The sequence below is a fragment of the Haplochromis burtoni genome, unplaced genomic scaffold, assembly GCF_018398535.1.
Source record: "Haplochromis burtoni strain Fernald_Lab_line unplaced genomic scaffold, NCSU_Asbu1 Contig_123, whole genome shotgun sequence".
In the NCBI taxonomy this organism is placed as follows: domain Eukaryota; kingdom Metazoa; phylum Chordata; class Actinopteri; order Cichliformes; family Cichlidae; genus Haplochromis; species Haplochromis burtoni.
This window is the reverse complement of record NW_024582484.1, coordinates 847,331-873,859: the sequence shown is the minus strand read 5'-3', so window position 1 is coordinate 873,859 and position 26,529 is coordinate 847,331. Positions and strand designations below refer to the sequence as shown.

The 26,529-nt window shown below is 47.1% G+C and overlaps 4 protein-coding genes across 5 annotated transcripts; 2 read left to right on the top strand and 2 right to left on the bottom strand.

Annotated features, from left to right (window-relative positions):
- Nucleotides 1–313: 313 nt before the first annotated feature.
- LOC102310352 (protein MB21D2) lies at nt 314–9,575 on the bottom strand. Its single transcript, XM_005929362.2, has 2 exons — nt 9,216–9,575; nt 314–5,715 (listed from the first exon to the last, which is right to left on the bottom strand). Exons 1-2 carry the CDS (start codon nt 9,454–9,456, stop codon nt 4,451–4,453), a joined length of 1,506 nt encoding a protein of 501 aa, XP_005929424.1. The 5' UTR covers nt 9,457–9,575; the 3' UTR covers nt 314–4,450.
- Nucleotides 9,576–10,475: 900 nt separating this feature from the next.
- Nucleotides 10,476–14,234, top strand: LOC102310036 (presenilins-associated rhomboid-like protein, mitochondrial). Its single transcript, XM_005929361.3, has 10 exons — nt 10,476–10,680; nt 11,682–11,898; nt 11,969–12,109; nt 12,190–12,238; nt 12,312–12,407; nt 12,492–12,641; nt 12,721–12,791; nt 12,988–13,089; nt 13,237–13,334; nt 13,947–14,234. Exons 1-10 carry the CDS (start codon nt 10,604–10,606, stop codon nt 14,083–14,085), a joined length of 1,140 nt encoding a protein of 379 aa, XP_005929423.1. The 5' UTR covers nt 10,476–10,603; the 3' UTR covers nt 14,086–14,234.
- A 1,377-nt stretch (nt 14,235–15,611) lies between these two features.
- LOC102309415 (claudin-19) lies at nt 15,612–19,456 on the top strand. The gene is made up of 6 exons (XM_005929359.3): nt 15,612–15,866; nt 16,863–17,121; nt 17,538–17,702; nt 18,153–18,234; nt 18,329–18,442; nt 18,850–19,456. Exons 2-6 carry the CDS (start codon nt 16,905–16,907, stop codon nt 18,935–18,937), a joined length of 666 nt encoding a protein of 221 aa, XP_005929421.1. The 5' UTR covers nt 15,612–15,866; nt 16,863–16,904; the 3' UTR covers nt 18,938–19,456.
- On the bottom strand, nt 19,330–24,452 carry chp2 (calcineurin-like EF-hand protein 2). Of its 2 annotated transcripts, XM_005929360.3 has the most exons (7): nt 24,172–24,441; nt 22,331–22,403; nt 21,093–21,173; nt 20,817–20,941; nt 20,678–20,739; nt 20,051–20,173; nt 19,330–19,779 (listed from the first exon to the last, which is right to left on the bottom strand). In XM_005929360.3, the coding sequence occupies exons 1-7, from the start codon at nt 24,236–24,238 to the stop codon at nt 19,726–19,728; spliced, it is 585 nt and encodes a 194-aa protein (XP_005929422.1). In that variant the 5' UTR covers nt 24,239–24,441; the 3' UTR covers nt 19,330–19,725. The 2 variants fall into 2 exon arrangements, with proteins under 2 accessions (XP_005929422.1, XP_042079849.1); XM_042223915.1 differs by lacking the exon at nt 21,093–21,173 and having other exon boundaries at nt 24,172–24,452.
- Between the last annotated feature and the right edge of the window lie 2,077 nt (nt 24,453–26,529).

Below are 26,529 nucleotides of genomic sequence, written 5' to 3'. Positions count from 1 at the left end.
TGAAGGAAAACACTGCTATGAACATGGCAAAGCAGCAGGTGGCGCTAGATTCCTAACCGTGCAGAAATGTTGGCCAATCAGAAGTCTAGAAGCCTCGGTGGGAAAAAGTAAACAAAGCTGGGGCATAGAAGCAGAACCGAGTCGTATGTGTGGAGGGACAGTAACTGTGTGTATATGTAAGCATTTAAACACTGCAGAGTAGAATTAACAGTAACAGTATTGTAGAAATTCATTTCACCGAAACAATAACGTGGCGCACAGTGTGACGTCAAAAAAGGCGCACACCTTTGACGCTGCGTTTTCTCTGTTTTTCTCGTCCACGCGTAAACGCAAAAACCGAGTTTTCAAAAATCTGCACCCTGGCCGGAGTTTTTAGAAATCTCCGTTTTCAGTGACTGAAAACGCCGTTTACATGTGGACGAAAGGTGCAAACGCATAGAAAAATCTTTCAAAAATACCCGGGTACGTGTGGACGTAGCCTGAGAATTAGTTCTGGGCTCTCATATCTGAGAACTACGCAGATGATGAAGACATTTCCTTCTTCTTCTATGGTCCAACAAACTTTACTAATAAATAAACAGCTCCCTGTTTAACTTAAATGTCAACCACAAATCCAATAGCAGGTTCGATGTTTGATCCTGGGGCCTCCCGTCTTTATTCTGGTCTCTAACTGTAGTATAATTGAGATAAATAAATCTGTGCAATGCAAATTTTGTAAAACAAATCACATGAGCTAATGAGTCAACTGAAGTGGCACAATCCAGGGTTCAATCGTGAGGCCTTGTTGACCAAATCTTGAATTTTCTTGTTGTTCCCTAAAACTGCAGACAATCGTAATCTGAGTGGCGCCGCCCCAGATTCACTTCTGGGGTGTTTTTCTTCTCAGCCACTCTTCAACAGAATCGATCGCTGTGCAGATGACAGCCTGATTTACAGGGTTTGATGCTCATATTCTGCAGTTTAATTTACTTTGCTGATGACACCGAGATGTCAGTTACACTTATTAAGAACTGAAGTTGATGCAGAACTTCATTAACTGTTTTTCCTTTCATGAAATGTAAACTAAGGTTTCATTTTATTGAGAACTTTAGATGTAAATTTGAGAAAGACTCACTGAGGACGTAGAGAGAAATTCAGCTTAAAAGACTTTATAGTGAAATCCAGCGAAGAGCCTTCACAGATGGGGAGGAGCTGCCATCTGAAGGGATACACCCACCCACGTCTACGTTGCATAAAGAAATCCATCGTCATAACAAAGCAGAGCAGCGAGGTACAGAAAAATAAAAACTCACAGTCAAAAGGTTCTCAACAAATAGAGAAAGCAGTAAGGTCAAAAGTCACGGAGCTCAGAAGAACACACTGATTACATTTCCACCGAGCAGGAGAGCGTGGTGCGGCACTTTGATGGTGTGAAAAACCTCTGAGTGGGAGTGTCAGTGCGGGTCTGTGGGGTCGGCAGAGCAGTGTACCGTTCAGCTTTAACTTGCTTCAGTGTCTTAATGCTACATGACGTATATGTGCGTTTGTATAAGTGTGTACTTGTTCTGTGTTCACTAATTGCACTTGAGGATGAGGATATGGAGATCGCATTGTCTGCAGATTCTTTTTCTGGTTTTTTGCATTTTCCTGGATATGTTTCAGACTTTGACAAAAAAACAAACAAACCTGGGACGACTCACCTTCGGCACAACCAGCTGCGGCTCAAACACGCCGGCGCGCAGTCGCATCCTGAAGGCGGCAGATGTCGCCGATGCTCGTTTACGTCAGGAGATCAAAAATATCTGCTTTAGTGTTTTTAAGCTGTAGTGAGCTGCTCGCATTAGTGCTGACTGCAGTAACTGCAGCTGTCCAATCAGAGCTGAGCACAGGCTCTGACTCGGTAATCAATATTTAGGTTTCACTGAGGCTGAAGCTGAGATGAAGCACATTTTTCTTTTCCTTGTATATAAACACGACACCACAGTGTCTCATGGTCATGTGGCTAAATCTGTGATGATTTGTGCCCCTCAAAAAAACCCTTGTAGAGGTGGTGGTAATGACATCACAGCACCATCTCATTAGACACATCCCACAGCCAAGCTGCCTGAGCTCCAAACTGAGGCTCGCCACATAATCAGTGGTTTCTGGAGCCAAACAGCGTTCGCTTACTGCACAGTAACTGTGCCAGAAACCAGCCTGGAGCTCCATCACACCAAACCTCCACCTACAGTTGGAGTGTAAAAAGTCCCAATGGGGATTTGGTCCCAATGTTTTGTGAGCGATCTGAAAGGCTGACGATCACGTGGCGAGCTGGCGGCGCTGAAGGGGAGTCGAACCCTCGACATCCAAACACTAAGAAGCAGCTGCGGAGTAAACATCGGTCAGGTTAGAAATAATAAACTAAGTTACAGTGAAGCTTATTAAATAGTGATCAAAACAAACAAGATGGAGAAAGAGGAAGTGGCGAGCGAGGCCGGTGATATCGAGCCGGAAGTGACACGTTACTGACTGCGGTCGCCGTGCAGCAGATGAACCTGAGCAGTAAACAGAAACGCTGCTGCGAGCTTCAAGTCCCAAACTGTTACGCCTCGCTCACACGCACAGGCCCAAAACCCACCACGCCCCCATCAGGACCACGAGCTACGCCATCCGTCTGGATCTGGACCCTGGAATGTCTGGAAGGATTCTGGACTACGCTCAAGCTCATCAAAACAAACTGAAATGAGGAAAACATTGCAAACTACACGGGATCCAGGGCGTCTGTCAGAACGTGAGCCTGCGAGCGCGAACGAGATGCAACACCAACCGGCAGCTCAGCCGACTCCATCAGGGGAAGCTGCATCTTTGGACCAATCACAATCACTGCAGCTCTGCCGGTTAATGAGAACATCTACAGCGTGCACTGCGACCACGCGTCGGTAAAGTGTCACCATCAACTGATATGATATACCATCATTCGACAGTGAGGAGGACACGGCGTCCGCCATCGAGAGGAAACACGGCGGTGTTTGTTTTTTTTACATTCTGTGCAAAATCAGACGAAAAGTAGTCGACAAACCATCGTCAGTCTGTTCCTCCTTCTGCCCACACACGTCAGAGTTCAGTCACTTTGTTCCTGTTTACAGTTAGTTTCTAAGACGTTAGTACCATCATCGTCGTCCCGCGGTGGGACTAAGACATTCCTCAGAGGGACAAAATCCACCTTCGTCCGAGCTCTGCTGCTTTTGCTCCTCGATGTGAGACTTCAGGCTGTCCGCAGCTCCTGAAAGCGTCCGCCGTCCGATCAGCGAGCTCTGAAATGCTCGACGCCGAGCTGCTGCGAAAACTTGCTGTTTGGTTTGGAAAACGAGTCATTAGATATTTTGAGTAACTTGCTCATAATTATGAAAACCTCGTACTCGTGTCATCGCGAGGAACGAGCGCGTGGAGGTGAAGAGCAGCTGACGCTCGCTTCAGTTTTTCTGCACTGGTCAGCATTTAGACCGACCTTCATGACTCCTGCAGTTCTCTGCTGGACAAATGCAGTCCTGCCTCATCAATGATCCATGCACAGATCCAAATATGAATGTGATGATCTCTGAGCCTCAGTAATCACCTGAGGCGTGTAACTTGGAGCTTCATCGTGCTGGAAAACAAACAGATTGTCACCGAATTCTTCCTAAATCGTTGGGAGAAATTCGTCTTTGAGGAGTTTTAGTTTGTCTGGTCTTTAAGGAGCAGGTGGAACAGCTGGAGTCCACAAACTGAAAAGCTCAGGATCAGATCTCCATCGATCAGAATTCGGCTGGTGTCCAACATGAGAACTGCAGAAGGCCTGAAGAGCACGGGTGAACAGTGGAAATGCTGAGTCTTTGCAGAAATAGGATTTATTTATTTATGCTTTGATTGTTCTTCACTATATGACAGAAAAGTAAAATGAAATAAAAACTGAGGCTTTGGCCACGCCAGCACTGAAATTCCCACATTCGTATCAAAGCAGCTGATTTTAGCCGGGCTCCTCTCTTTCACATCGTTTCTGCCGTCAGAGCTTCAGCGCCAAATTTAAACGACAGCGAGTCCGGCGTGAGACACACGTCACGATTTCAGGAGTTGGTGGCCTCGTCTCATTTCCAGGATCCCTGATAATTATATTGAACTACAAACTACGAACACTGGAGCAGCAGAGCCGGCCGAAGGTGGACTTCCATCTCTTCCTTCATTTGTAAAACAACCTGCTGCTGTGCAGCTGTCTGTAAAAGGCATTCAGCAGGTAAAAACCACAGGGCACACAGTGAAAGAGGAGGAGGTGGGGACGGGAATAGAAAAATAAAAAATAAAAAAATTGTGGCAGACACGACTAGACGATCACCTCACTTCACTCTGTGGCAGAGAAACATAAAAAAAAAAAAAAAAAAAAGTTTCAGAGGAGGTGGGGACAAGGCGAGGAGGAGAAAGGCTGAGAGGGAGGAGGAGGAGGAGGAGGTGGTCAGTCTCAGAAGAACTTGTCATCGATGCGGAAGTGCGGCCGCGTGACGTCGTCCGGGTTGATGAAGACTGAGATGGATTTGCCCGGATTCTCCGTGACGAGCTGCTGAAGCTTCTTGGCCAGCCGGTCGTCGGGCTGGTTCTCTCCGCCGGCGTCGGACTGCGGCGATGGCAGGTTGTTGGTGCTGCCCCGCCACTGCAGTTCCACCGTCAGCCTGTTGGCGGCCTTGGCGTGCTCGATGGTGGTGCGCAGGTGCTCGGCTGGGTCGGAGCGCACGGAGGAGAGTTTGCGGGCGTGCAGCATGGCCGTCTCGTCCGACAGGTGCTCCAGCATGTTGCACTGAGGGATGAAATAGTTGGGGCACATCTTGTTGACGAGGCAGTGCTGCAGGTCGTCGATCAGGCCCAGGAGGAAGTGGGCGGAGAAGTCGTCTTGCGCCAGGTAGTTGGCGGGGAGGCGGTCGCAGGCCCACAGCATGATGCTGCGGAGGTGGTAGGGGCTGATGGCTTTGGGGCGGGACAAGAGCTTGATGATGATGGCTTTGCAGGCCTGGTACGCCTGCATCAGGCTGGACGAGATGCACTTCTTCAGCTGCACCTCGCTGCGGGCGAACGACAGGCGCCACTCGTTCTCCTTGCGGCCTTTGTGGGAGCAGGCGGGGACGAGGTAGAAGCCGCTGATCACCTCCTCCTCGGTGATCTTCCCATCCCAGAAGTGATTCTCCATCAGCCAGCTCTGGGCGACAGCCGGCCACCCTTTAAACGACACCACGGGGACGATGTCGTAGAGCATCCGGCTGCTCCCGACGCCCAGGATGACGGAGATGATGGTGCCGTTCCGCTCCACCTTCTCCACCCTTGGCATTCCTCTCTGCGGCTTCTTCTGCACCTCCAGCAGCACCAGGGAGATGGACTGGTAGAACCAGTCAGCCACCAGTGTTGGGGAGAAGAAGTAGTTGGTGGTGCCGTTGATGTGGTCGACGATGGTGCAGCAGTCCTTCCACTTGTTGATGGTTCCTTCGTCGAAGAGGCGGAGGCTGAGCCAGGAGTGGCCCAGCGCCGAGTGTCTCATGTCCAGGGTCACTGGCTGGTTGCGGTCGTGGAGTTTGAGCGCAGGGACCAGCAGGGTGAAGTCCATGTCGTAGTCTGTGCCGCGGGCGTAGACGCTCAGCTCGTCCAGGTCCATGTCCACCACGCCCTCCCGAACGCCTCCTGACAGGAGGAGGTACTCGTTGGCCACGGGGAGCTTCTGGTCCAACTTCTGGACCATTCCTGAAACAGAGGACAGATAAAGATTATGTGTAAAAATGAGCACCACCACGTTCCTAACCTATGGAGCCGAGGTATAACATCGTGCACACAAGTGTAACCGGGGGTCAGGATTTAGGCCTCGAGATACTCGTCTTACAGCCAGCTGAGCGGGTTCAGTATCTGACCAGGATGGCTGTGGCTGACCTCAGGAATGTGGACCTGGGAGGAGACCCCGAGGAACCCCCAGGATGCACTGCAGAGATCCAATCTCTTGACTGATTGGCGGAACGACGCAACGTTCCTCCAGATGAGCTGCAGGTCGTGGCCGAGGAGGGCAGGTCCGGGCACGTCTGCTTACAAGATAGATGGACGTCAGAAGCAACTCATTCGTATCTGGATAAAGTTCGACTAACATCGATTTAAAAGCTTCTCCCTGCTGTAATTTAATTCTTTAACGTTGACCGGCGGCTCTGCTGATTCGTCCAGTCTGGTTTTTGCTGTCACAGACGAGGCTGACGTTAAGGTGAGCTTTTAACGAAGTCTGCTTCGTTTGTGTCCAGCTCAGTCTGGATCGGGTCCAGTTTGGCCCTCCTGTTTTCCAGTTCCTTTCATGTCAGGTCTATTTTTTGAAGCTCGCCGTGTTTGGAAGCGGACCGCGTGAGCCCCGACGGGTCACTGCGTTCAGCCCCATCGGTCGGGCCGGGCCGGCCTGGACGAGTTTTCCGCTCTGCTGAGTTTAAAGAAGAGGCGCACACACTTCCTGGCTGTCGGCCGCATTCCTGCGCTGCGGTTGTTTGGACGCACGCAGTCCGTCTCTCAGAAACAGTTTCAAATAAATCAGATGAACTCAGCTCGGGGGCTGCTCGTTACCTCGGTACAGAGACGATCCTGCAAATACACACTGTCTTTGAATGAACGTCTCACACTCACTTTATAATTCCTGACTGATTTTCCTTTTTTATTGATTGGATTGATTAAATCTGGAGCATAAAACCGCCTCATCGCCTTTCTTTTGGTCTGTCTGTGAGCTGCAAACAGTGAGCGAGCTGTGAAGACAGGATGGAGCGCCGCTTCCTGTCGGGACATTTTGGAACGCTTGTTATTTCTGTGAGGAGGCGCCGTGTGCGAGCTGGCAGACTGTCAGTACATCTGAGAAAATGAACACTAAAGTGAGTGTGCGGCTCTGTCAGATGGACATTTCTGCAGTTTGTGTGTGTGATTCTGTCTTTGTGTTTGTCTCAGTCTGTGTGTGTGTGTGTGTGTGTGTGTGTGTGTGTGTGTGTGAGAGAGTCTTTTTACATCCAGATCTTGGAGGCGCTCCAGCGTCATTATCAAACTCGCATTCCTGCACTCCATCCTCCGCACTTCCTCTCAGGTTCAGTTATGATGAGCTGAGTCCTCTCAGCAGATTTGTGGCCTTTTATTTTGAAAGGTTAGGGCCCCACCGCCTTCAAAATTTTAATTATAACCTTGTAATTCCTGATTTATGTCAGATATTAAAGCTGTGTGAGGTTCATTTTTTCTCCTAAGTGAAATGTGAAGACATATTTACCATTTATATCTTGGCATATCTTCAAAATGCTAAACACAACAAATGTGCTGTAGAGCAATTCAAATAAATTCAAAGGTCAACGTAATAAAGTAAAATGTTATTTCTGATCAAACGCTTCAAATGTTACAGAGAAACAAAGTCAAACATTAGATCATCATTTAATAAAAAAAAGTAAATGTTAATACAAACAGAGTATACAGAAATATCTAATGAAAATAATTGTCTTTATTATCAAACTCTGTCAACTGTTTGTAAACAAACTCTTGAATAAATAAACAAAAACAAACACTGTGCGGAGCGATTCATTGGATTTTAATCTGGATTTTCGTGCCCATGTTCTAACGAACATCATCGAGCGATACAGAAAGTGAATGCTCCACCATCAGAATCAAGAGCTCCTTAAATGAGCACTGAGCACGCACCTGCATGAGCCAATCACAGCTCCTCCCTGCACCTGACCGCAGTGACCTCATACAGGCCATCGAGACAATATTCAGCACGGCAGAAGCTGAGGAGCTCCTCTAAGAGAGTCAGATTTAGCACGAGTGATGTGAACTAAACACGCATACACAAGGAGTGTTGTGCGTCTGCACCACAAAGCAACACAACTAAATTATTCAGCCACCTGCAAACACACAGCAAACTGCAGGATAATCAAAGCACGAAGGCCAGAAAAATGAGACGGAGGACGCTGACGCAAATCATCTGACATCAGCTCAGCGCGGCGCGCCAGCTTGTACACATGCACTGAAATCACCAACCAATCAAAGAGAGTGCTCAACACAAAGGTCAACAGATGCGTCGTCCCCTCACACAGTTCATTTTTCCAAATCCTGCACCAATATTGGGAATAAAATAAAATAATTTCCACACATGTGCACAGAACAAATCAGTTTCCTGGTTGTGCCGCAGAAATCCTACATGCTAAAATCCAAGAATTTCCCCTAGCAGGACCGGAGCTCCGCCTTCGTGGATGAGCTGTTACTACAGTAACCTCACAGCAGCCATGTTATTGGTCACGTGACACATTGAAAATGTTCCAAAAGGCTCCAACAGCACAAACACGGTCCAGAGGTCCAGTTCAGGTGAAGCTGAGCAGTCAGCTAGCAGCTACAGCCACCTGTGTCATCATCCACCCATCAGTCAAAGAGGCCACGCCCCTAATCATACAAACTTTAAGCCTTATTACAGTTTAACCAGGTGAATCCTAAAAACTTTCTTCTACTGTACAGATGTTACGAAGGAGGACATTATCCACAGAGACAAACAATTTGTGTATCAGGCTGCAATCATGTTTATTTCTGCTGTACAGTTTTAACATGGGAGTCTATGGGGACTGACTCACTGCTGCCTCTGCTGGACATCAGAGGAACTGGAATCTTTTCATTTGCCCCACGGGGTGATGTTTGGGGAAAAAACGGATGATTTATTTCTCGCTGTAAAAGAAATTCGGACAACTAATTTGGCAGAATTTAATCTGACAATTTTAAATATATTTGAGCACATTTGTTCCTCACTGATGCGCTATGTGCGGAAAAAACACCTGCTGGTCGGAGTCCTCACAGCTGGAAGTTTAATATTAGTGAAGATTTGTTTTTTTTTAATATATTTGAAGGTGTGGATGAGGCTGAGATTGTAGTGGGCTTCACCTTGCACTGAGGGTGGTGTTAGTGTCGTCTGTGTTTAGTATTTCCGTATTTGTGCAGCACCTGGAGAAGCTCAGCTACACTTTTATGTTCGTTTTAAACCAAGAAACGAGAAGAAGAGAGGCTAAGAGGATGCATGCGATCCCTAATGCGGTCCAGGTGGAGCAGATGTGCATCACCTGAGCCTCTGCAGCACATCTGGATCACCCCTGCAGCTCCGCGCTCACACCAGCTGAAATAATCAGGTGGAGTCCGAGGATGTTTACCGCAGCCTGGTGTGTGCGTGTGTGTGTGTGTGCGCGTGGGTGCGTGCGTGTCCTCACCCAGCATGGAGAAGATGAAGTCCTTGGCCGTGTGGATCTCCAGAGCCCGCTGGTCGTCGTACTCCCGCTGGTCGTGCTTGCTGAACTCCTGGATGAGCCGGTTCAGGTCCTCCATGCGGGCCGCCGACCTGAAGTCCAGCTCGGGCCCGCCGCCGTGCGGCAGCCTCCCGGCGGCCATGGTGGGGCTGTTCCCGAGGCTGCCCGACGAGCCAGCCCGGCCGGAGAGAGCAGGGGCCGCCATGGTTCCTCCGCGGTCACACGCTGGTTCTGCACTGCCCACGCTGCAGCTGCTCCTCTGTCGCGGACCGAACCGAACCGAGCCACTCCACAGTGAACACAAGCACCGGAAACCTGCCCCGCTTCCGCCACTCAGCGCTTTCAAAATAAATGCCCCCTAATTATATTATATTATATTATATTATATTATATTATATTATATTATATTATATTATATTATATTATTATCAGCGTTCACCATCTGCTTCCATCTCACCCACCCACCTATCCCAGCACCCTCCTCTGTCACACCAACCCCATGTCTTCCACTGTATTCATGGATCACCTCAGAGGTTTTTCTGTTTTCCTTCTGGCAGCTCCACCTTCAACATCCATCTCCAAACCATGCATCACAGCAGGTCTCACTATCATCTTTTGAACCTTCTCTTTCACTCTTGGTGCTATTTTTCTGTCGTAAGTATCGGTCATATCAGACACTTGTCTCCTTTCACTCCACCCTGCCTGCAATCTCTACTTCTACCACCTCTCCTGTGCACTGTCCCTTCCTTTGGGTGGTTGACTCCCGGGTATCTATCTTCAATACTTCTCTTCACCTTTCCACCTTTCTCCTGCTCATTGCTTCTATTTACTTTCATTCTTCTTCTCTTCTACAGTCTCATCCACCTGCTCCATACTCTCATCACATACTTTCTGTAGATCCACAAAGACCACAAAGATCCACAGTTCATCACCTTCTGACCTTCTCTATACTTCTCCATCAACACTCTTAAAGTACACTGCACCTCAGTGATCGCCATTTCTCTTCTTCTCAACCACTCTTTCTCATATCTTCATCTTCATACCTTGTTCTTAAAAATTAGTACCAGAACACTTTTTCATTATTCCTCTGACACTCATTTGCATTTTTTGTGTTTCACTCTGAAAATAAATATCAAATTTCGTTGTATTGACTTTGGCAGCGTTTTACTTTGAAGGTCACAGGCGGATGTTGTGCTTCGTGTTGAGGATTTTATTTTGTTGATTCAATTGTGTGCAGTATCCGCCTCTGTCCTGCGGGCGTCGCTGACGGTGCCGGAGCTCCTTGGTGACCCGGAAATGAACAACTGCTAGGCGGCCCTTCGGCCGACCTGTCGGGGTCACCGGGATCCAATATGGCGTGGAGGAGCTGCTCCGTCCTGCTCAGACTGACCGGAGATGAAGGCTTACGGAGCTCCGTGAGGGGTGGCAGGTCAGTCCCCACAGGCGGTGGCGAGCAGCCCGTCCCGGGTTACAAACAGACAGATCCTTGCTGCCGGAGTTAGCTCCGTTAGCTTCAAGGACAGTTTAGAATCAACGGGCTGTTAGCAGGTTAACGTTAGCCGCTGCTAACAAGCGGGGAGCTGCCTGAGTGTGTTTGTGTGTTTATCTAATTATCCGGTGATGTAAAGCTGTTTGTCCTATTTAAACACCCCAGTGTGCCCCCTTACATACACGCCCATTACATGCAGTTCTTCCGAAGCTCTTTCAGGTCCTCCCTCCGGCTCAGTGCAGAGGGACGCTGCTTCCGTAGGTGCCCTAAAACCCAGGGGTTAATCTCCTGTGGCCAGCTGACCTGTGCTGCTTTATTTATAATCGACAAGCAGTCCACTCGGACCCTTCCAGTGACCAAAAGTTACTAAATGGATTCAGTGACATAAAACCAGACGTTTGTGGTAAAAATGTTTTTGGGATTGTTGCTCAGTCTGAGGCCGGCTGGTAAAAGGAGACAGCAGCTAATCCTTAGATAATTAAAAGGTTGGCAGGATGTTTATACTCTGACACACTGGTGCATTTGCAGTCATGATAAAAAGAAAGCGCACCCACTCTCAGCGGGAAGGTTTTATCTAATCACAGGAAGATGAATTGAGTCGGGTCCTTGGCAGAAGTCTGTACTGCGAAGCAGGAGTTCACCATGGTAACTTGTGCTGTGAACACAACCTGCTCACCACCTACTGACCAATCAAATCTCCAGAAATTACCATTGCCTTTCCTGTGTGTGTGGAGCGTCAGTAATAAATCTAGATTCTTCGATACAACTTTGTTCCTTTGGTTATTTATTAATGATTTTTTCATTTAATTATTTTTGCCTTTTGACAGGAAACAACATTTTTTGTTGTTGTGCTTCCTGTCTGTGGTCGTGGCGGGAGGATGCTGGCGCTTCATTAAAGAGAACTTTTTTCTCACAGTTGTGATTCCTCGTCTGTCCACCAGGTGGCCTCAAAGCTTCCAGCAGAGATGCGGCTTCAGGAAAGCTGCAAGGAAACCCGAGTCCAAGAAGGTGGAAGAGGAGTTGGGCCCCGCCCACAGCGAATCCTCTGAAGCCGCGGCACAGCGCCGGACCCCCGCTCCTCACTGGGACCATCAAGCTCCACCCAGTCCCCCACGCGCCTTCGGCCGGCTCGTCAGGCCGCTCGTCTTTACCATCGGGGTAGGTGATGTTGTTTCGGTGGCGATGACGCCACTGATGATGTCACGGACAGGTGTTGACTCCATGTCAGTTTACAGGCTGCTCCTTCGGCTCGGCGGCCATCTGGCAGTACGAGTCCCTCAAGTCTCGAGTGCAGAGCTACTTTGACGAGCTGCGAGCCGATTGGCTGGAGAAGGTGCGACCTCAGAAACGAGGAGACATCCGCAAAGAGGTGAGGGTTCGACGTCATCACCTGTAACCGGGCTCCGCCCACACTTTGATCTGAGTCTTAATTGGCTGTCTGTGTTTCAGATCAACCAATGGTGGAACAGCCTGAGCGAGGGCCAGAGGACGGTAACAGGTGAGTCAGTGCTTACGAGCAAAGCGCTGAACTTTCACATGGGGGTTGCTGGATTGAATTTCTTTTTTCCCAGGGATCATTGCTGCTAACGCCATCGTGTTCTGCTGCTGGAGAGTGCCGTCTCTGCAGCGCTTCATGATCAGATACTTCACCGCCAATCCGGCCTCCAGTGAGTCTCGCCACCACCGCCACGATTCGTTCAGGGTCTCCGATTGAGCCTCTGTAACTGTGGCTGTTTGTTGTTGCCCCGCAGGGACTCTGTGCTCTCCCATGATTCTCTCCGCCTTCAGTCACTTCTCGTTCTTCCACATGGCGGCCAACATGTACGTCCTCTGGAGCTTCTCCACCAGCGCCGTCTCCATGCTGGGCCGGGAGCAGTTCATGGCCGTGTACCTGTCGGCAGGTGCTTTTCACTGTGGTGTAATCTCTGAGATTATCTGTGTTTATGAGTGTGACGTTGATTTTATTTCTTCCGTTTTCAGGTGTTATTTCTACGTTTGTCAGTTATGTGTGCAAGATGGCCACGGGGAGGTTCGGCCCGTCTCTCGGAGCGGTGAGTGACTGCTTCACAGGCCAAACTACCTCGCTCAGAGTCACGTCTGTTTTATGGTTTTATTTTAGAGGACGTGTAGATTTTAGGAGGTCAGTGCGAACACACTGATGTGATTCTTTTGAGCGATTTTCTTTGGTGGACGTCTGTAAATGTTCTCAATAAATAAACAGCCTGAAGTTCCTGTTTCTGTTTTCAGTCTGGCGCCATCATGACCGTCCTCGCTGCTGTTTGTACCAAAATACCTGAAGCCAAACTGGCCATCATCTTCCTCCCCATGTTCACCTTCACCGCTGGCAACGTAAGACCCCGCCCACCCCTCTCCTCGCCCAGTCTACCTGGACAGAGATCTCTTTTTCATCTTCTGCATCAGCCCACCTGAGCTTCAGCTCCTGCTGCTGGCTTTGGCCTGACTGAACTCGCGCTCTGTTTCCGTGTCTGTCTGCAGGCTCTCAAGGCCATTGTTGCCATGGATACCGCAGGCCTGGTGCTTGGATGGAGGTTTTTCGACCATGCTGCTCATTTAGGAGGAGCCATGTTTGGAATGTAAGTTAGCAAGTTAGTCGATTTTTTATTTATAAAGGTTCATTTTTAATTTTCTTTGTTAATTCACGGAGAAGTTTTTTTTTTTACCTTCTTACAGTAATTTTCTATATTAGATGGTGGAAAAAAACAGCTTTTCTGTCACTTAATTGTTGAACTTAATTACTTAATCACGTTGGTTTAGTGTGAGTGGCCGTGGGCGACGTCTGTATCCATAGGAACAGCTGTAAAATGTGAAAATACAGTTAAAAGTACAAAATTTATGGCTTCCTTGACATTTTCCAGAGCCATCCGGTGGGCCAGACTGCAGTCTTTTCCGGGCCGATTCTGGTCCCTGGGACTTATGTTTGACCTCTCTGGATCAGATGGTTAATAGGTAGAAGCGGAAGTGTGAAGACAAAGCTGTCGATTTCCTGTTTGTGTTCCTGAGTGAAGAAAAGAGCGAGACTGTAGACACGAGCTGTAGAAAGGGAGCCCGCCGAGGAGGTGCAGTGGGACCAGGGCCTCCTCGCTGACGTGTTTTGGACGTTGAGATATTTGGAAAACTGATTTATTCTGTTTTGTGACGACGTTGCGGTGACGTGTTTTTAATCAGACTTGTTCTTCTCTCCTCAGCTGGTACGTTCTGTTCGGCCACGAGTTGATCTGGAAGAACCGAGAACCTTTCGTCAAACTTTGGCACGACTTCAGAACTCGAAGGGGACCGGGAGGAGGAGAAGGCGGCGGCGGAGGGGACCGAGGAGGCGCCATTTAGGACGCTGAAACGCAGAGAATGAAGGAAATAAAATACTAACGTAACATGTAAAGCTGTATAAAATGTACAGAGAGAATCACGGAGCCCGGGCACAGGCCGGAGTCGAAGTAAAGACTCGTACTTGTATTTATAAAACATGAACGATTCCATTGTTGTCTCCTCGCCTGCTTTTGTTTACAGTTTGATCAGAGACAAAGACAAACGCGGCACAGAGGTTTACAGCAACGACCTGTCGGCTGATCGTGTGACAAACAGCCCAGACAGAACCAGTCAGAGGGACTTTTTGCCTCAAAAATCTGTAAAAGACTTAAAAAGACAGCTGAGGGATTCTTAAAGAGCTCCACCTGCCTCAGGTGAAACTTCAAACCCCATCAGGACGCCGTGTCTGAAACTAGAGTCTGGCTGCTGCTGCAGAACGAACCGGACGACTGAACAAACACCGTGTTTGCCAAACAGGCTGAAGTCCACCAACAGATCAGACTGATGGTGTCAGAGCGCGATCTGAAGGGTCGTCACGGAGAGCGCCATACGCCTGCTGCGATTGGCTCACAGCTTTAATAAAGCCCTGTGATGCTCGTGGGTTTAACTTTCTTAAAATAGACTCGATGATATTTGTGTTGTGGAAAAATAAACTGATCAAAACCTGATTTTCTGAAATTTATTCAAAGTTTAAAACAAAGGGACCAAAAACAATGCAGCACCAACATCAACAAGTAAACAAAATACTAACAGCTCCTTCATAGCCGTTGTCTTGATGCAGTCTTTGTTCAGCTGTAGGGACCTGTTCCCACAGTCGTGTGGCAGCGGTCTGATAATGACGGCAGAGCTTCACACTCATTCTTTGTTACAAACCAACCACGCAGAGAGGAGAGCAGCTGAAGCGCAGCACACCAGAGCTTCTGACACAGTATTTTGGTTTTTGAAATCGATGAACGAGACAGATATGAACACTGCACACCTCAAACTAAAGAAAAGGCCGACCCTCGCTCAGAGACTCGCACTGTTTCAATGTCTCTTTAATAAAATGCACTCGTTCAAACCTTTTAACTGATTCACAACTGAGATCAGACATGAGTGTGCACATCTGTGAGACCTCGGTGATGCTGAATGATCTGTGAGGGATTTAGAGCAGCACAGAGGTTCTTATTTCATACAAACAACATATTCCCACATCCAGAGAATCGGAGTATTAAACTTCACATCTGTCAGCAGCTGAAAACATCTGGAGCTTTTCAAACGAAGGAGGTGCGAGGTGTGCGAACCCTCCGGTTCCTGAGGGAACATTTGCCGTTAAAATCACCGCAGCTTGTTTGCAGTCGTCTTACTAAAACAAGGACGGACTTCCCAGATAAAAGATCACCTGTTGTTGGTCCTCTTGTATGTCAAAGCCTTACAGAGAGAAGAGCTGCTGCAGCAGGATAGGAAACCTGCTGTTTTCAGTTTATCAAAAAGGCTCTGAAGGACTTTTAAACCACAGGTTTCCTTCTTATATTTTGTCCCACCCCTGCATGGAAGCAGGGCTTTATCTTTGACGGCTGAAACCAGCTCATCACAAACGGTGGGGGGTGAAACTCTGGGATTCCTGAATGTCGATACTGATGTGTGTTTAGAGACGGTTTGGCCTTTCCCAGAGTTCATCGACCCTGAACAGCAGCAGACCTCAGAAGATCAGACCCGCTTCAAACCGCCGCGCTTCACATCGCAGACACAACCTGAGCGACGCCTGCAGAGACACAAACCCTGGAGAAGGCCTTTCTGCAACCTCCAAACCTGTGCCGACGGTAAGAACCGATCCATCAGACTCCAGCCGTCAAACCTTTAGCTGCACTTTAGCCTTTAACAACTGGCTCAGGTGACGTGTGCGTTTCGACAGATCTGTACGGGTGAAACTGAGCTCCATGTCTCCTCTGTGGCAGATAGTTCCTATTTTCAAATGAAACACGATAGTGTGGATGCACACTCTGCTGGGACGGATACGTCCTCTTTGTTCATCTCCCTGAAATTAGTTTCTTTAGCTCAAATGGCCTCTACAGTCACCACATCCCAATCCAGCAGAGCACCTTTGGGGTGTGGGAAATGGGAGATTCACATCGTGGATGTAAAATCCCCGAGGAATGTTTCCAGCACCTCGTTGAATCTGAGACACGAAGAGCGAGAACAGTTCTGAAGGAAAAATGTGTCCGACCTGTACTAGCAGGCTGTACATAATAAAGTGGCCAGCGAGTGTCCCAACAGTGATACTTTTACTATAATCACTGATGAAATCCTGTTACACGTGTTTGGAGTCACACCGAGATGTCGTAGTTGACTTTGAGTCGACCGCCTGCATTTGAGTTTGTGTTTTACAAACTGGCTGGGATCTTCCCACAGTGAGCTCGTGCACCACGTCCATCAGCGGTGATTTACTCTCTGTGCTGCAGGCAGCTCAGAGTAAACTCTGTAAACACAGAAGTCAAAGCTGCTCTTTGGACTTTGGTCCACGTCACTGATCCGAGTGCTGTTTTCCTGTGTTATGTTCTGTTAACGAAAATAGAAAAAATACACATATATCTTTAGTATCAGCTCAGAATATTATCTGAGTTCTTGAAGAAGTAAAAAATAAGATTAAACACAACATTTAATACTACGTTGATTGGTGAGCTTAAATTCAGCTTAATTTCAGTCACTGATACTTCATGGAGGTGTCAGATGTCACACGGCCCGAGAGCAGAGCCCTGAGGAACTCCACAAACTCCACAGCTCGTGCCTCCTCCTTCTTCAAAATCATCTGTTTCCAGGTGTTCCAGGTGTTCCAGGTGTGTGCGGAGACGCTGAGCAGAATGGCGGTGGGCCTGCAGATTGTGGGTCTGTTTCTGGGCGTGGTGTCCTGGTGTCTGCAGTCCAGCTGTACCTCCAACCAGGTGTGGAAGATGAGGAGTCAGTCGGAGTCGGTTACCACCAGCCAGTGGCAGTTCGAGGGCCTGTGGATGAGCTGTGCTGCCACCTCGATGGGGTCCATCCAGTGCAGCAAGTTCAAGACGGTGCTGGGACTGTCGGGTGAGAACGGCTGCTTCGTAATCATCAGCAGCTATTATGGAGTTATGATGACGGCTCAGTCGGAGCGCAGGAAAAGGTCCACAGCAAGGACAATTATTTTTCATTCATTGATGAGAGCATTAGTTTTGGAAAAAAACTCATCTCTGTTTCTGCCTGAGAGCTGAGACAGAAATAAGAGAGGTCAGATATCTTAGTTATAGCGAGTTCTTATCTTTTGCTGCCCAAACAAAGTAACAGCTTGTTCATGAACTTTAATGAGTCCCATGAGGACAATGTTGCTTAATGTTGTGGGAACTAGATGATGGCTTGTTCCCACAAGATAAACTGGGTTTATAAAAAGGGAAAAATACATCTGCAAAAACTGTAAAGCTGTGCGACGAGGAAGATGTTCATTTACCTGTAATGATGCTTTGCAGCTCACCTGCAGACCTGCAGGGCTCTGATGATCCTGTCCCTGCTCTTCGGTCTGACCTCCATCGTCGTCTCCGTGCTGGGACTCAAATGCACCAAACTCGGCAGAACGCCCGAGCAGGTCAAAGCCAAGATCGTCCTGAGCGGAGGGATCCTCTTCATCCTGTCGGGTACGAGGCTCCGGGACTGGAGCAGAAACAAACCCCAAACCTGTAAAAAAGCAGCGTTTTCGTTTTGTTTCTCCTTCCTGCAGTTCAACCTGCACAAACTGGAAGCTGCAATTTCACTTGTTTCAAATTATGGCTGTCGTACAGGAAATGTCGACGTAGACAGAACATGTAAATGATGACGACATACAGTCTGTGTTTGTGCTATGATCAGAACTTCACTGGGAGTGTTTCTTTGTGGAAGAAGAAAAGGTGATATTTAGAGAACAGATATCGCTGCATGTGCACATCAGTATTCAGGATGGAATCATCTTTATTCCTCATTTAACTGAAAACAAACATCTAAAAAATATTCAGATTAAAACGAGGCTTTTGCAGAGTTCTGGGATCTGTGGAGACACCGGAGCTCGAGCAGCTGGAAACTGAATCCTGAGCTTCTGTGTTTTTCTTCAGGTCTCTTCACTCTGATCGCCGTGTCCTGGTACGCTGCCAGAGTCATCAACGACTTCTACGACCCGCTCTACGGAGGAGTCCGGTGAGCAGCAGTGTGTGTGTGTGTGTGTGTGTGTGTGTGTGTGTGTGTGTGTGTGTGTGTTCCTGCTGCTGAATCTTTAGAGTTTGTGCTGCAGGTTCGAGCTGGGTACTGGTCTGTATCTGGGCTGGGCAGCCGCTGGTCTGGCCATACTGGGAGGATCTATGCTTTGCTGCTCCAGTAAGACTACTCCCTCCAGCCCACCTGCTCGGTAAACATACACACCCATCACCGTCTCCTTATTTAATGCTCAGTAATGACTTCTAAGTTTGTAAAGATGCTCATTTCTAAAGTAAAGTTGGTCATTTTAACACGGGAGTCTATGGGACTCCCTGCTGAAGCCTCTGGTGGACGTTAGAGGAACTGCAGGATTCATTGTACAGACGTTGTCATAAAGAAGAATGAAAAAGAAAGAAAATGAAACGCTGCAAAGAGTGTTGAGTAACTGACGGTTTTGCATATTAGTGAAGCTTTTGTGCAGGTGAGAGCACTTTAGGTAACAGACGAGCTGACGACCACAAATCTGATTATATAAAGTATGTAAAAAGTTGGTGAGCGAATCTGTTTCATGTACATCGCTGTTGCTCCGCCCTCTAACCTTCATCTGCTCCCCTGCAGGCAGTTTTCTTACTACTCCACCACCGGTCGGAGCATCTACAGAGCAGCTCCGGCCTCAGACGCCAGCGGCTCCAAGGCTTACGTCTGAACCGACCGACCTCCACCGTCCTTTGTTAGGCTCGTGCTGTTTTCTGAAACATGGAATCGCCTCAGAATCACACTGCAAATAAAAGGTCTCCTGAAGCTGTGTGGCCAAGCAGTACCAAGTGTGTCCAAGAGAGGGCGCCACAGGGAATCGCTCTCAGAACTTCACAACAGATCAATTTATTTATTCATTTACATTTGACTTTTATTAATCACATTTACCTGTATGTTTGAATTAATTTCACATTATTACTTTTCTAGAGTTAACTTCAGTTTACCTTTTTTAGGATATTAAAGAGAGGAAAGGTTATCATCTAACTAATCATGCTGACAGATCTGTGTGCAGTTTCCAAATGTGACGTTGCAGAGAAAGAAACACGTGTGGTGAAATGAAACTGAGAGAATAAAGATGTTTATTAATGCACACAAAGCTAGAAACCTACTGACAAATTCAGCCTTTAGATTCATGACATCACTGATGAACAGACATTAATTAAACGTTAAATAAAACGATCCATTAAAAGGTTTGAATAAAACTTTATTATTTCCCTTTTTAAGACTGTTAACATGTCGCAGGTGTGTTCAGGTGCGTGACTGCACTGTGCTGCTTGTGTGCGTGCTGGCTCACGGGAACGCTGATGAACACTACAAATCCAGCTGCAGCCCAGCGTGCACAGCAGTAACATCAGTCTATCCACCAGATCTCCAGTTTGGTTTGAGAGCTGATCTCAACCTGCAGATGTTTCCTGCTGGGATCTTTGTGCTGACGTCAATTCTTAGCAGGTTGTGTCTTTATTTCAGGAAGCTGACGCTCATCTTGGTATCAATGTCCATTTTCTCCAGTGACTGAAAAACAAATGAACACAACAATAATTTTTTAAATAAATTTGATTTGAAGAAAGTCCCTCCTCCTCCTCCTCCTCCTCCTCCTCCTCCTCCTTCTTCTTCTTCTTCTGTTTCTCAGACAGAAATAAATTCTGGTCCTAAATCATGTGTGAGCTTTGAGAGGTGTTTGAGCCACCACACACAGTATATTTTATAAATTTATTATTGTATTTGTGTGAATTAGAGCCCAGATTTTTGATCAGATGCAGCATGAAGCAGGTAAGAGTCTCACCTTTTTGAACTCGTCAAAGGAGATGGCATCATCTTTGTCGAGGTCGGCCTCCTGAATGGCTCGCTCAGCTATGCTCTGCAGCTGCTCCTCCGTCACCTGCAGCCCCAGCATCGCCCGCAGAACCTGAAGGACGCAGGACACAAGTATTAATAATGTACCAACGATGCTGATCGAAATCCTCTCTGAGACCCGTTTTTCTGCAGAACTAAAGAACATGTGAGCGGTGGACCCTTCTATGCAGATGACACACGATTATTTTTCTGATTCGGAAATAAGGGATCAGCCAAAGTACCTGCTACTTCTTCTTTTCTAAAATAATAATCACCCCAGTGGGCTAGCTTTATACTGTAGGAGGGGCTCGGTAATGTTTTCTTTCAGCTAAATAAAAATTCTTCTCTCACTTCCCTCCATTCTGCAGCCATGCAAAAACCCCTGATCTTAGCCAAATGTGAGTATGAGCTCCTGCGTCCTGGTTGCAGGTGTGTAATTTGTGCAAACAATGAAGACCTGACTGACAGCCCCACACACCAAAGACAGACTGCACAGGAGAGTCTCTGTGCATGGGAAGGAACTATGAACTTGTCAGCGATGAAAGAAATGAAAACTCTCAAAGAAGTGGACACAGACCTGAAGAAGCTCCTCTCTGGAAATCTTCCCATCTCGGTCCAGATCGTACAGCTGAAAGGCAACTGAGCAGCTTCTACATTATTTTCTTTATTGTACGCAAAGATAAAATAAAAGACAGAACAAAGTGACCTGGACTCACATTTGAGCTTCCTGGTCCTGCTGCTGGGGAGCTCTTGCTGTGTTCCTTCTTTGTTTCGGTTTCTGTCAGTTGGACGGAAATGAGCCAGAATCCGGACAAAGGAGGAAAAGTCCACGGTATCCTGTCTGGAGAGAAATACTTCCTGTTTACCCTTCACAGTGTCACCTGACCAGTGCCTGAGTCTAGACCTCTGCAACTCAAATGAGTTGATGTGACAGTCCTTGCTCTGTCAGTGCAGAAACAAGTGATTCCTGTGATAACAGCAGGCTGTCGTACCCCGAGGAGAAAAAGGCTTCTATGATTCTGCCTCCGATGGGGTTCATGGCCAAACCTCCGAGCACTTCAAAGTCGTCAGGGCTGCGACACAGAAGGAGACAGACAGTCAGAGGCTCTGGGACACTGACGTCCCTCAGAGTCTCACAGGCTTTGTTTTAAATCTTTAGATTTTTATAAAGAAACACGACCTCTTTGTTTTTCTGCAAAGGTTTCACTTTCAGCCTGCATGATGTTTAAGAGCGGTCATATTAAAGCAGGGTTATTATAGTTAACTCAAACTTAACTAAAGAGCAAAACTAGATGTGAAAAAACATTTTAGACGTAAACACACTTCCTGAAAGGATTTCATGAACTTAGAAACGAAACTTCTGATAGAGAAGAAGTTTTAGACTTTGATTAAATGCTATCACTGTTTGTGTGATGAGACTTTGACGGACGCTGAATGTCCTCAGGACTGTGAGTCGCTGCTTTCCAAAGGTTGTATAGTTTTATATTTTCTGGACCGATTTTCCTAAATCATGCCTCTCACGTATGCCCTCATTACATTATTACTTAAAAAGACTAAAACTAACATTAATAACACTAAAAACTAAAAGTAAACATTTTGAAACAATGAAATCTAAACTGAAAGGAAAAAACTGCTCTGGAAAAACCTGAAGCTGAACAAAAAGCCAAAATGAAATGAAAGTATAACTCTGTCTTCATCCCAAACGGGTTGGCGTTCAGGCTTTGGAGCCAGCAGACATTACAGAGTTACCTGACACAGTCACAACAGTGACTCTGAATTCATCCTGTTGACACTTTGTGTGACCGCTGATGTTTGGACACATCAGGGAAAGAGATCCTGAAGATGAAGGTGTTGAACTGGTTTGGATCAGAGTCTAGTCCTCCAGCTTCCTGTTTCTCAGAGTGACCTGATGAAGTTTATGTCTGGTCTTTGACCAGGTCACACAGCGTTTCGGCAGGTTGTCTAGAAACATCTTTGGGAACTTTGCAAAGTTGTTTTGTTTTGTGTTGTTTCGAGTTAAGTGTTTGAAGTATCTTGAATGACTGTTTCTTCATGTTTTCCCGTGACTGTGAGATTGGGGGGAGCGCTGCTGCAGCAGACGGATAAAACTAAATAAACTCATCTTCAGGCTTATTTCATTCTGGGATGTGTTTTGGGGAAACAAACAAACCCTATAAAAACATCATTGTTATTAAGCTGGATGATGATTGTGAGCAGTGCGTCCACACACCTGAGGTATCCTCTGTTGTCTCTGTCCAGACTCTCAAACCTGTCGTGCAGACGGAGGAGATGAGCAGACGAGACTGAAACAGACACGATTTGTTCTTTACTCAGAGTAAACATTAACAGCTCAGTCAGTCTTTGCAAATACTTGCTGTATGTCGATACCTCAAATACACCAGAGGTTTGTTTGCAGTATCCAGGGTGTGCATATATTAAATATATTATGTAATCGCTCAAATGGGTCGAACAGGTTGGAGCAGAAATCCTGTGACATCAAAATTAAAGGAGAAGAAATTCAAATAAAGGAAACCAAAAAGAAAGGATCAAAAACGAATAGCTTATGGTCCCAAAGTAAAAGAAAGAATAATTATATGTAATTATATTTCTTATTACGAAAAACTAATGTTTCATCTGGGCTTAATCAGCCATCGAGCACAGTCGTGTTTATCTGCCCACAGTGTCCTTATCAGCGAGGACAGTTCAGGGTGTTGCCACGGAAACGCACACAAACAGCCGACGATGAGCTCACCCACGGGACACAGCAACAACTCACACCGTCGCCGTTACAGTCTCACATGAAAGCTGAAAGTGATGTTGAGTCCCCCCCCCCCCCCCCCCCCCCACACACACACACATTTCCTATTGACAATAACTGTTTTGGGGTTTTCCCAATAAAGAAATCAAGACCCCACGATGGGAGAAATACGAGTACACGCACACACCCAGCATTGACATTGAGCCAAACTCTGACATTTAATGACTGATTTTGTGGTTCAAACAAACAGACTGTGTAGAGACATTTAAGTGTGTAATATATGTATGAGGTGTATGGCACACATGCTCACACATTTAACATTACAGTAAATACTGGTCTGAATTCAGCACTTTGGAGAGAGCTTCAACTGGGCAGGTGAATCGTAACCCCGCTGAGCTTTTAATGAAGCTGCAGATTTTACCATCAGCACCTTTAGAGCCTCTGAAACGATTGTCTTCTTAAATTTACGGTTAAAAGAAGAAAAATGTTCACATCCTGAAGTTCAGCTCGTTGTTAGGGGTACACCTCGCTGGTACTTCAGCGTGATGTTCAAGTTTGAGATGATTTGAATTTATGACATGATGCATTATCCTGCTCAGAAGATGGTACACAAAGGCATGGACGAGGACAGCGACAGGACTCAGGTACGTGGGCGTCAGCTGGCACATCTGGAAAGGCTCCATAAGCGCTGAAAGGTGTAAAGTGTTGTTAGAGCAACATCTGCTCCATGCAGATGTTTCTCAGGAAGGCCTTTGTGTTTGAGCCGGATGAACCGCAGACTGCTTCTATAACAGCCTCACGGCTTCAGAGGAGCAGAGGAGCCTGCAGTCCAGACCTCTGACCAGCTGACAACATCTGGAGCATCATGAAAGCAGCAAGAGGACGAAGCAGAGCCAGGACTGCTGAGCAGCTGGAATCCTCCATCAGACTGGTGTTAGAGCGCAAACATGGACCTGTCCTACTTTTACAGACGTGTCGCTGCATCATGTTCACAAGGAGCTCATATTTTTATCACCATGGTTCATGTTCACAGTTTCAACATTTATGTTTTTATGTTCAGTTATGAATAAAATCTGAGTCTATAAGATTCTGTGCTTGTAATTACAGGCTGATCACAGCTGGAAACCTGCCTCGGTCAGCTGTGTTTAATGTCTCCCAGCTGCCTGTCGATGTGTGCTTGTACATACATGTTGTAAAAACCTGAGATATTAAAGACTTTTGACTGCTGTAAACTTTATCCCAGGCTCGTCTGTTCTCTCCTCTCTAGTTTTCCTCAAACTTGCTTCAGATGCTTCAAAGCAGGAAACACTCACATCCGGTTTGGTGCATGAGCTCCTGGGCGTTGGGGATTTTGTTCCTGCTGGAGCTGCTGGAGCCCATCCTGCTGCCGGTGTCGCTGCGTAAACCCAGACTTTCAGTTGCTGCAGTTGTAGCCCGATGGATTTATCTCTGCGCTCGGCTCTGACCGAGGTGTACGCTCGCGCCCACTGCTGACATACAGACCAGCCAATCACCGCTCGCCAAGAACCACACTCTGATCAGTGGGAGGTCCATAAACACATCCACCGTACGTCTGTGCTCTGAGAGATAACTGCTGCAGGAGATAAAGAGCAAATTCAGTTTGAACGATTGAGGATTATTTCACAGATATGTGACGGCTTGACCCACACCTCCCCTCCCACATCCACACAGCCCCCCCCCCGAACTCTGTTTGAGTAAACCGTTTACAAGTATTTCCTTAAGGGGGGTTGCACACAAAGCACTGATATGTACAGCAAGAAGAAATAGTTATCTCGTAGGCTTTTGTTTGGCTGTCACAAAAACATAATCTGGGAAACCACCTCCAGACAAAGACTTCTGTCCTAACCAGGACCCTGAAGACAATGAGTACAAATGGTGACGAGTAGCAGACGCTGCTCAGATGTGCTCAGAGAGGCTGATAATGTTGGTGGCATTTTTGTGTCATGAAATCAAATAGAAGCAAGTCTGTAAAGTGTGATGGAGAGAAAGACTGTGAGGCTGAGTCTGCAGGAAGGAGTCGGTCCGGCCCTACACACCGATCCAAACTAACTGTGACAGCTGCTTCAGAGCTTTGAGGGAAACGGCTGCTCTGATCTTCAAACCGAATAAACACGTCGGTCCATTAATGAACACTAGATGGAGCAGTTTCCACATATATGTGCACAGCAAGAGCGCTCACAGTGGTTGGACTTTCTGCTCATGCAGGTCATGAGTCTGCAGATTCAGGTGTCTTTAGAGTGCACGCTGAGACTGTGTGAGAAGTATTACATACATTTTATGACACCCTGTAATGTAACTGTAATCAGATTTGAATTTCATGTAATATTTAGAATTTTAACTTTAGATATTTAATCTTTTTTTCACTGTTTATTTTCCAAAATGACTCAAAACTCGAAGAAAAGTGTCTGAAAGTCGAAACAGAACTTAAAAAAAACGCATGACCTCACCTGGCCCTGTGCATCTCCCCTGATTGAAAACTCTATAACTTGATTTTGAGCTTGATGATTAGAGGACGTGAGGAGTGAAGATGGTGCTGATACGTTACTGAGGAGAAGCCGCGGGGCGGCTGCTGCCACAGGTGATCTTTGAGTTTAAACTCGTCCTCTGAGCGAGTTCTGACTTTCAGACAGATCTTTTTCTCCTGTTTGTTGAGCTTTTAACATCCGAGTTCAAGTCGTGAAGGAGAAGTGAAAGGCTCACCAGAGAGACACGGCCAGCAATATTCTTAGAAGACCTGACGGTGCACTCACAGGAAAAGTGACCGAATCAGTCGTGTTCAAAATGAAAGAGAGCCGAGTTTCAACTGTCAGCTGAAGCGATTGCAGGGAAAGTACAGTAATCAGACGTGTGAGGGTGTGGGGTTTTCCTCGGAACATATTAGAACAGCAGACAGACCTGAAGGAGTGCATCTGAGCAAGTGGGTAAAAAGCTTATCAAAGATAAATCGATAACACGTGGAGCTTCACAGAGGGTCCTGCTGCCCCTAGTGGCCCCAAAGCAGCTTTAAGTGTGTTTGTTTGTGGCGCATTTAGATGCTCTTACCAGCAGTGCAGCGCTCTGATGGTTTATCAGAAGTAATTCAGCTTCTCCCTCCGGACTTGGACACAGTTAAGTCTTTTTTGGCCGGTTATCAGAGAGTTTTCAGTCTTTCCTGCCAACACTTAAATTGACTTATCAGTTCTGTTTATCAGTTGTTGCTTTCTGTCTGTCAAAATGTGTGAACTGCAGGATATGCACGAACCATAAATCCTGTCCCGTCACATGCCCGATGCGTCGGTTTGGTTAAACTTGTCTTGGCAGAGACGTTCTCACTAAAACCGCCCGGTGTCACTCAGGAGCACTGCAGCCAGGTTCGGGAATAAAACCCCGACATGATCATATTAATGATGAAACACAGTCCAAGGCTTTATCCTTACCAGTGACGTACTCGCCCAACAGACTCAGTAATCACACTTCTGCTTCAGTGCTTCCTCCATCGTCGGAGCGATGTGTCAAAGCCTTCCTCGGCTCCCAGCAAATTCAGAAAGCACATCGGTCCTGCACTGGTGCCCACTCAGCTCTACGGCTGGGTTTATTGCACCTGCGGCACAACTGCACTGTGTGCAGCGTTTTCACGTCACTCTCAGCCAGTCATTACTTTCTAAACAGGG